This window comes from Nuphar pumila, chromosome 16, assembly GCF_984573655.1.
Source record: "Nuphar pumila chromosome 16, dmNupPumi1.hap1.1, whole genome shotgun sequence".
Lineage (NCBI taxonomy): Eukaryota > Viridiplantae > Streptophyta > Magnoliopsida > Nymphaeales > Nymphaeaceae > Nuphar > Nuphar pumila.
The window spans coordinates 71,753,781-71,764,509 of record NC_143264.1 but is presented as its reverse complement, the minus strand read 5'-3'; the positions used below and the strand labels follow the sequence as shown (position 1 = coordinate 71,764,509).

At 38.8% G+C, this 10,729-nt stretch overlaps 1 protein-coding gene across 1 annotated transcript; it reads left to right on the top strand.

Annotated features, from left to right (window-relative positions):
• Positions 1–5,372: 5,372 nt before the first annotated feature.
• LOC149813519 (E3 ubiquitin-protein ligase BOI-like) lies at positions 5,373–7,936 on the top strand. The gene is made up of 4 exons (XM_089992073.1): positions 5,373–5,905; positions 6,418–6,506; positions 6,611–6,924; positions 7,214–7,936. Exons 1-4 carry the CDS (start codon positions 5,850–5,852, stop codon positions 7,694–7,696), a joined length of 942 nt encoding a protein of 313 aa, XP_089848199.1. The 5' UTR covers positions 5,373–5,849; the 3' UTR covers positions 7,697–7,936.
• Positions 7,937–10,729: the final 2,793 nt, after the last annotated feature.

The following is a 10,729-nucleotide window of genomic DNA, read 5'->3' as shown; positions in this document are numbered from 1 at the left end:
TACCTACTCGCTAAATAAACTCTCCTTTGCAACCAAAATTCAGTTTAAATTTTATAAGAATTAACCACCCTAACAAGGAGGCGCGTTGAGGCAGCCTACTCCCTCATAGATAGCCTTTAGGCATTCAAATGATCGAAGGCCTAGACATAGCCAAATACACTGAAGTTGTGGAGTAACTCCCATCCTTGGTAAGCTTCCATACAATGTTGTCCAACTATTGTGACAAAGATACCGAATTAAGCTCTAACATGAGGTTGCTTCATTGTCTAAAGATCCTTTCGAAGAACAATTGATCATTCATGGGAGTCCGTTATATATGCATCCTTGACCTTACAGTATTTTTTTCAACCAAAGAAACTCATCTTTAAGCAAACAAGTGTCCTTCCACACATCATGCCAAAAAAGGGTGAATTCACCTTCACCAATCCTCACCTTAAGAAAATGGCAAAAAGTGTTAATCATCCTTGTCTATCCTTTCCAAATACTCGATCCACCATACCACTTATGGTCTGCTAGCCAATTCCATGGCCATTGCAAAATACCATATTTCTCTGCAAAATACCGTTGATATTTTTCTTTTTCTTTTGCATATCACCCAAATCCACTTAGCGAGGAGGGCTAAGTTAAATTTGTGAATATCATGAATACCCAATCTCCCAAACTCCTTAGGCTTTCTGATGTCATTCTAACAAACCAAAGCCTTTGCATTTCTCTCCAAATTACCATTACAAATGAATTTTTTGAAAAATCATGATAAACCTCTTTTACACTTTTTTTGGCATTCGGAAAATTTGGATGGAATGCAAAATCATTGATGATATTTTGTGTCTTACCAATTTAATGTGACCTGTTCTGGAAAGAAGATGTGACCCATATGATTGGGTCATTGCCCATACCCGATCCTCCAACCCACCCCAATGAACTTCGCTAGATATTCTCAAGTGAAGTAGAAGGCCCAAATACAATAAAGGAAGAGAACCTCAATAAAAAAAAATCAATCTCGAAATCTCATCTTTTATGTTGAAAAGAACTCAGATCATCATCATTTAAGACCAGTACTTGACTCTTCTCCCCATTCATTTTCAATCTTGAAATCTCCCTAAAGCATCTTAAAATCATTCATAATACTCACATATTTTGTTCGAAGGCCTCACCAAATACCAATAAGTTCTCGAAGAGAAAAAAAGATGAGTAATGGAGATAGTATTAGAGACCTTACAATCATGAAATATACCCATCACTTTTGCCGAATTTATCATTACTCGACAATGCTTTCATTGCCAAGATAAATCATAATATATATAGAGAGAGATGCTGCTTGTCTGACACCCTTCAAAGGCCTGAAAGGCTCCTCTTTCTCGCCATTAATAGAGACCATCATAGAGGTAGAGTGAAGGAGTTCTCTTACCCAAGAAATCCATTTGTCCCGAAAGTTCATAACACTTAAACAATTTAGCAAAAATTTTCAATCAAGACGATCAAATGCTTTCTCAAGATCAATCTTTAGAACAAATGAGGGCTTACTTGAGTGGGTGGATTCATGGACCATAATGCACGCTTCATGCAACCTTCTTCTCGAGCTCGAGATGAAGGTGTTTTGCAAAGAGGAAATAAGAGCATCCACATGAATCTTCACTCTTGATGCCAAAGTCTTAGAAATGATCTTAATAAAGTATGTGTCCACCAAAGAAATAGCAGGTTGAGACAGCACGATCAGAGTTTTAAGCTTGTGGGCTGACGATGTAGGTATAGCAGGTTGAGACAGCACGATCAGGTCTTTGAGCTCAAACGCAGTTTCTTTGGGTGATTAAAAATAAAAACTACAATAGTTAAATGGAACGAACGTAAATTTGAATTCAAGGGGATGTTAGATCATGTAATCGAAAGCAAATTCTATTAAAATTTGAATTAACCACATTTTGAGCTATACATACAAAATGAGAAAAGGGCATGATCTTAACTAATACACAGAAGTTCTGTCCTCATGTTCTGAGTATTCTATGTTTCATGCATTATGCAACACAATATTCTCAGCCGGGTTTTCAATGGGTCGGACCCCGATCCGCCCTTGGTTCATTGGATTAGAAACTCACACGATATAACTCAGCATTAATTTCGTGTGAGTTTCTAATCCATCTTTATATTTTAGTTTTATATTTTATTTTATTATAAAAAAATTTGCCCCCTTTAAGCAAAATCGTCTATATATTTTAGTTTTGTATTTTATTTTATTATAAGATTTTTTTGCACCCTTAAGAAAGTTTTGAAAAATTTTATTATTTTATTATAAAAATTTACATTGTCCCCTTTATATTTTAGTATAATATTTTATTTTATTATAAAAAAAATGCCACCCTTTAAGCAAAATCTTGGATATATTTTTGTTTTATATTTTATTTTATTATAAAATTCTGTGGCACCCATTTAAGCAAAATCCTGGATCCGCCACCGCAATGAACCAAAGGTATTTGGTAGTAGAATTTAACCTTAACTCAATGCGGGTCATGTTCATATCATGATTTAAAAAGACAACGTAAAATTCTTTGCAAATTAGAGACACTCAAATATATTTTCAAGCAAAAGGGAGACACTAAAAGCACAATGTGAAATATTAAAAACGTATTGAGAGATCAATACATTTGAAGGCTAAATGAAGGGCAATGAGAGCTAAAATTGATGGAGGAGGATATCAAATCAAAATCCATATAATTCATAACCCTTCCAAGCCCAATTGAAACTAAGAGTATTTCTCTAAGAATTGATATCTTTATATCAACATAAGATGGATTAATAGAAACTATGGGTAATTAAAACAAAAAAATAACAACAGACTGTTTTTTACCAGCATACACAAAAAGTTAGGAGCCATTTTTTAATTTTCCAATTATTTTCAATGACTGATATACAAAAAAAAAAACTCTTGTTTTTAAAGAGATGCATTGTATGAGCAACTAACTTAATAGTTTTATTCAAACAGTTTTTCTTTAGTTGCAAAGATTCCATTTAAATGTGCTGAGGAATGGCAGTGGACTGGGGGAAAATGAGGCCCTGCCTCGCCCTATTTGGACCGGGGATGAAGGCAGGGGTGAAGGTTAAAATCAAAACCCGTGCCGGGATGTAGGACATGAAACGGAGATCGAGGTAGAGATGAAGGTTAAAATCAAAAGTTGTGCATGGAGACGGGGATGAACTTACGCTTTCTGCCGCTCCCGTCTTCAATCTCTGTTAGTAAAGTAACAAAAATGCCTTTAGGGATGACAATAGACTGAGGAGAAACGGGGCCCCACCCCACCTTGCCCCGTCTTTTGACCGAGGATGAACTTACACTTTCCCTCACCCCACCCCTGCCCCATCTCCAATCCCCGTTAGCAAAATAACTAAAATGCCTTTAGGGATGGCAGTAGACCGAGGAGAAATGGGGCCCTGGCCCCACCTCTCTCGGTTTGGACCGAGAATGAACTTACACTTTCCCTCACCCCACCCCTGCCCCATCTCTAATCCCCGTTAGTAAAATAACTAAAATGCCTTTAGGGCGAAGAGAAACTGGGCCCCACCCCTCCTGTTTGGACCGGGGATAGAGGACATGAAACGAGGATGAAGGTTAAAATCAAAATCCGTGCGCAGATGGAGGTGGGGATAAAGGGTGAAATTTTGAGACGGGACAGGAGTGGAGCCATCCCTAAATGTGCGTAATTTGCAGTGCAATGTGTCAGATTGACAATAAAGAAATTTAATAATTCACTTGGATTTCACAGTAACCTCACGGTTTCATAGAATCCAACTTAAGTTTGGATTTAGATAACTTCAAACTTAACTTAAATCCATAAACAAGACAGACCCCACTTTACAAGTAACTACCAAGAGGTATAAACTAGATATTAAATACATATTTCCAACTCAACCTCCAAATATTTCTAGATTTGAGCCTTGACCCTGTTCCTATTGAAATGCATGCACGGTGTTTGGACACGGATTTAGCACAAGACAGATGGTCCTTACTGTATGCAGTTTATGAGCAAGAAGGAACCTTTAGTTTGACTGAAATTTGGTCCATCAAACTTTGTCTGGTTTGCTTGAAGAGTTATGGTCCATCGCTACCCAACCTTAAGATGTTCCAAGAAGAAATGAGAGTAAATCTCTCCCGCTCTCAAATTTTATAATAATAAACTTAAGAGAATTTTTGAAAAGCACACCTAAACTTTGGGCGATAATAAAAAAATATACCTAAGCTTTCAATATTTCTAAAGCACACCTAAACTTTGTCATTGTTAATTGAAAAAACCCAAGGTTTAATTTGGTAGAAGTTGCTGTCAGAACTGTGCTACAATTACCGTGTCTTTTATTATGGCCAAAACCTTGGTGCATTTTTTAATCTTTTTAGAGAAAAATATGATTTTTTGGGGTGAATTAGTATCTTTGTCTTATTAACTTGGTTAATGATGACCCAAGTTAAATTGGCGAAAGTATTTTAATTAACGGAGAATAAATTTAAGTATATCTTTAACAATATCAAAAACTTAGGTTTTTCATTATTGCCAAAACTTTAGGTGTGTTCCCCCCCCCCCAAAAAAAAAAACCATGCGATCTCTCTCTCTAAAATTTCATAAAAGAATGGCATGCTGGTTCACTAATTCCAAAATTAAAACACATTACCATTCGGCTCTTTTTTCATAACCCAAACCAACATTGGTGAGTGCTTTAAGGCGCAGTTGAATGCCATCGATCTCTGATCTACCTGTCTAATGGATCTGGCATGAGGCCCATGTCAAGATACAAGGTAAATAAACATTGAATTCGGATCCCCAATACAGGATCTGAAATTTTTTAATTAATAGAGATCCACGTGTCTCAAACCCGATGAAATAGGAGTGTCATGCCAAAGATACGCGTATCTCTAATGCTCGGATCTCGTACCTGAATTTCAGAGAACATTCAAAGACACCCTAATCACTGGGTTGAATAGGTTGGATTTGGGAAAATGAATTTGTTGACCACATCTTGGTTTTTATTTAAAAGCCAAAAAAAAAACTGTATTTTCCACGTGTCATGTGTAGAACCTATGCTCTTACCAATATTTCTTAGTTACCACAATAGCAAATGCATTTTTGTGATCCATGGATTTTTCAAAGCCTCAAACGAAGCAAGAGAGAGGTTGCAGGGAATCGGAGACTCATTCTCCTCGGTAACAAACACAAGCTCCATTCGTCATCCTAAGAAGTCATAGGCTGATTTTAACAATTTAATAACCCTTTCAGTTATTTAAAAAAAACAAGAAAAAAAAAGGAGATTCTAGAGAGAGAGAGAGAGAGATATGCCATATATATTCCTTCTGCCTTTCCATCCCCGCATTGAGACCTACACATACAATCCACCGTCGACAGCATTATCATCATCACCATCACACCAACAGAAAAACAGCAGGAGAAGCAAGCATCAACCAGATAGGAAAAAAGAAGTCACCCCAGAAAAGAAATTCAGAATATTTCTAGAGAGAGAAAGAGAGGGGTTGGATGAGTTGGCCTATGGGGGCATTTTTCTTCCGGTTGTAGGGTTTTATTTGGGCTGCTCTGATTGCTTCAACCGCTTGAAATGTATGTGTGGGTGTGGGGTGGCTAGGAGCAGAGGTTTCAGATTGGGATGAATTGTGAGGAAGCAAAAGAAGAAAATTGAGATAGAGAAATATGGGGAATTAGAGAGAGAAAGAGGGGGGGGAGGAGGTGTAGATGCGACAGGTTGATTCTCACCAACCCTTTTTCTTTGGCCTCGTTCTGAGTAAATTCCACCTGTTGTTCTTCATTGCCCTTCTTCCATACTTTCTGTTACGGTTCTCCCTTTTGCCTCTCTAGAAAATGGCAATTCAGGCTCAGCATCCATCAAACATATGGCTCTCTGATTTCATAAACAGGTTGGTTGTTTCTTCCATTTCTCATTTCATCTTTTTGCATCAAAATTCTCTCTCTCTCTCTCTCTCTCTCTCTCTCTCTATATATATATATATATATATATATATATATATATATATATATATGCTTCTTTCTTCATTTCACTATTCATGAAAACAGATTGACCCGTCTTTTGTTCGATCGCAATTTTGCATCCACCTAATCTCTCTGTTTGTCCTGTTTCTTTTCTTTATTGAAACACAACATTTCTGAATCATAAGTTACTGAGACCCGACTCTTTTCTCTTGCATCCTTTATTGGTTTCATCATTGACAACCAAAGCATTATTCACCATGTATTGCTTTTTCTGCATTCTTTCACTTGATTCTTTTATTTCATTATTTTTCATAGAGAAGAAATGTTTCACAGATATTTTGCTTCATCCCATGTGTCGGTTGCTTTCCTTTATTCCTTCATTGTATCATTATTCATAAAAAATGAAATCTTGATCATTTCTTGATTTACCCTTTTGCAGGAATGGTGAGGAAAAAGAATTGCTTGGTTCTGCTGTAGGCTCTGATCACCTTGCATTCCAAATTCCTGATCAGAATTTCATCAATCCATGTTAGCACCTCTCTCTCTCTCTCTCTCTCTCTCTCTCTCTCTCTCTCTCTCTCTCTCTCTCTCTCTCTCGTAATCTTTCTTTTTCTTGAATGATTTGATTCCAGCGGGGAGCATCCCTCAGCCGAATTCAGCAATGGCATTCCTTCAACAGCCACAGTCACAGCAGCATCAACACCAACAACAAGAGAGTCCTTGTATGATAAACTTGGAAGACCTCCGTCTCCCTGTTGCTTCTGCCAAACCAACCGCAACCTCATCAACTTCTCCCGTCTTCACTGGCCTAAGACTCTCCCTTGAAGACCAACAGCACCAAACCAACCCCTCTTATCCCTCCACCAACCTCGCCTCCGTGGCCAATGATATCTCCCTTCTTCTCAACCAATACCAACAAGAAGTCGACCATCTCGTCAGAGTACAGGTACCCACCAAATCCTTGTTTATCTTACTCTCAACAAGCTGCATTTTGTTTTGGATGTTTTGTTTCATTGGATACAAAATTCACTCTCTTTTGCCCACACAATTCTTGGGTACTCAATGAATCCTTCCATGTTTGCTATCCAGCATTTTGGTTTTCAAATGGCAATGTTCTTCTTAATAAAAAAGAAGACAGGAAAAAACTACAAATCTCTTATTCTCTCTCTCTCTCAAGAATGAAAATTTCCTATTTAATGCTATTCTCTCTTTCTGTGTGTCCCTGAAACATACAGAGCGATCGATTGCGCCGATCTCTGATAGGCAAGCGGCAGAAGCTGTACGGGTCGCTCGTGGCGGCGGTGGAGCGGATCTCGGCTCTGAAGCTGAGGGAGAAAGAATCGGAGAGGGAGGGACTAGCCCGCCGGAACGCCGAGCTGGAGGAAAAGGTGGAGCAGCTCCTCGCCGAGTCACGCTTCTGGCAAGCCACGGCCCGAGCGCAGGAGACCGCCGCCGCCGCCCTCCAGGCGAGGCTGGCGTCGGAGGGGGGGCCGAGCGGCGGCCGTGCCCGGGACGAAGCGGAGGACGCCGAGTCGTGCAGCGCCGAGCCGGTTCGCGGGCTGCTGGGCCCGTGCCGGGCGTGCCGGTGGAAGGAGGCGTCGGTGGTAGTACTGCCCTGCCGCCACCTCTGCGTCTGCTCCCTCTGCGCTCTCTCCCTCGTCCACTGCCCGCTCTGCCGCTGCGTCCGAACCGTTTGCATCCAGGCCTGCCTCTCCTGACTCGGATCGGAATCCTCCTCCGAGTCTTCTGTCATTTTTTCAATTTTTTTTCTAATTATTTTGCCTTTTTATGTATGGTTTTCCCTTTTTCTTAATGGGTTTGGGTTATTGAACGAATGATATTGATAACCGTGAAGAATAATGCACAGTGGAGTGGACCAAAGAGAGAGATGGTGGTAGATCCTAGAGAGAGAGAGAGAAGTGGGGGTGAATGTACTGACTCTTTGTCCAAGCTTTTATTTTTGTTATTAATTAAAAAATTTAATCTTTTGGCATTGATTCCTCGGTTCCAGCCTTTCATTATCAAATTTAATTATCATTTTAACGGCTAATCTCTCTCTCTCTCTCTCTCTCTCTCTCTCTCTCTCTCTCTCTCTCAGGTTTCTGAAATATATCTATGGACGAAAATGTACCAAGATGAAGAATTAATGTTGGCTCCCCCAGTTGGACTGAATCACTAAAGTTGATTGGGCTTCAAAATTTGGATTATTCGATTACAAATTGCTAGCTGAGACTTAACTTGAGCCTTTAGTGTAACATGGTGAAGCTTCATCCAAACGTTTAAAACGAAAAAATAACGGCTGCCAAATTCTTGTGAGAAACAGAAAATTATTTTATTTCTGGCATTCTTTTCTGAAAAAAAAAATGAAAGACTAAAAATACTATATTTGTAAGAAGAGATAAAATACATATATAACTTAAAATAACCTTTTTTCATGTAAAACCCGATAGAAACATTTACATTTTAATGAAAATATCGTGATATTTTGCCATTAAAAACGGTGACCTAAAATACTCCATTTTCTCGCAATATTTTCAAGATATCCCGATATTTTTGACACGCAGGTTGCATGTCACCTTCCAATACAGTGCAATGGGTTGTCTACTGAAGGGCATCTAAAGTTTTAGCAGAGCCTTTGCCAAACCACTGTTCCTGCATAACTGCTACCTTTACCAACTTGAATTCTACTTTTTACTGTCTGTAAGTAAAGAATAAAAGCCAAAGAAGTGAAGGTTTCACTTCTTAGTAAAATGTAAAATAACATTTTCCATTTCTGCTCACTCTCAGTAAAATGGTTGGTGAATTTGGACGATGGCAAAGTAACTTACCCTAAAGTTACGCGTTAGCACTTCCAAGCAATGTGGATCCCTATGTGGAAGCAACTAACTGCTCACCACTACTTTAATATATTTCTTAATTTCATTTTATGGTAAGTCACTAGAAATTATAAAACAATTAATCACAAATTTGCATCTCTGCACATACACGTGAAGAGAAAAGGATAGCTTTAATTGTTATTGTGATTATCAAGTCAGGTTAGTTAAAGGATGGTGCACCGCAGCTGGACATCAAAATAGAAGATTTTGTTCGCATAGCTTGGTTAAGAAAGGGTGAAAATAAAATTGAAAAAAAAAAAAAGTAGAAAAGGGTGGTCTGCTACAGTGACCAGATAGCTTGTGCTTTTATGTTGAGACAATAACTTGAGTGGTTTGAGCTTCTGAATCTGTCATCTTTAATGTCTGTGAAAACTTTTTCTCAAAAAATGTTAGAACCCCAAAAAGGTCTAGCTTTGTCAAATAAGAGAAAATGAACTACCCAAAGTGAACGCAAACCTTCTCAATTGATACTTGAAATTCATTGAGGGTCTGTTTGGAATCTGTAGCTGGGAGGGGCGTTCATGGAGTTTATGCATTTGAACAAAGTGGCAGCTGCCAAATCCATGGTTTAGTGTAAATACAAAGGAGAAAGGACCTCACTTCCCATCCCAGAAGCATAAATGCCCATCCCAGCGCCGAGATTCCAAACAGGACCACCAACGTAGTTTGACCAAGATTTTACCTGGGTACCACCAAATGCATAAACGACCATCCCAGTGCCGAGATTCCAAACAGGCCATAAAAGAATCCAATGGTGGGATTGCTCAAAGATATGGATTTTTTTTTTAACATGATCATTTCATTGCTTTGGATAGTATATTTGAGGGATCGTGTTATGGTGTTATTTCACTTGGGCCATGTTTGGAACTGGTAAAACTGTTCACATAAACTTTTGAACAATCTTATCACATGAAAAAAGCACTAGTGGTGTCCCTTGACCCAAGGTGAAAGCTGGGTGTACTCCCTGCTTCCCTGGTGGGCGGGAAGGGCCTCATTGGTTTTACCCAGGGTTATTGGAAATGCTATAAAATGGTGAGAAACACGTTTCTCGGAAAGCCGTTTTCAAAACGGAAAACAGAGCGTTTCCAAAACGTTTGGAAAATGCCAAAAATATCATGAGAAACTGTTTCCCACACTGAGAAACACATTTCCCATATTTGGGAAATATATGTTTCCTATGTGTTTCCCCTGCATTTTCCAAATGTTTTCCTTTCCTGGGATACAGGTTTTTCAATTTTTTTTATTTTACTAATTTGTTATATTACTTTTTTTTTTAAGTTTCCCATTGTTTTCCCATGTTTCCCGGTTAGTTTCTCATGGGTTGGGGCGATTTCCTTAGACTATCCAAAACCAAAAAAAAAACATGGGAAGTATATAAGGCTGTGAAAATTTTTGCAATAGTTTCTCCAACTACGTAGGCAGAGAAAATTTTATATGTACACATGCAAGAAATGGTTCAAAATTCTCTTTCAAAAAAAAAAAGATTCAGAAATTCCTATCTTATCCCACTTCGAGGAAAGCATTTCTACTGCCCAATCAATGACAGCCACGTCTCAATCCATCCTTCTTTCAAAGGTGGGAGGGAAGGGGACATGGCTGTTAGTGATTGGAGGGAGTATACTTGGTCTGATTACTAAATCTGCCCTCCACTTCCAAGGATAACCTTAGTGGAAAATCTTGCAATTTAGTATATTCTTCTAATGGGCTACAGAATTTCCTAGTGGGGATTTTTTCTCTCAACCAATCTAAGTATATTTTTGGTAGGTCGGGAAGAAACAAAGGAAACAAGTGGCAAGGGAAAAATCACCGAGCTACGTAGTTAGGAAGTGGTGGTGCTCGTGTTCGTGGGGAATATAATAATTCTAGGAACAGAAG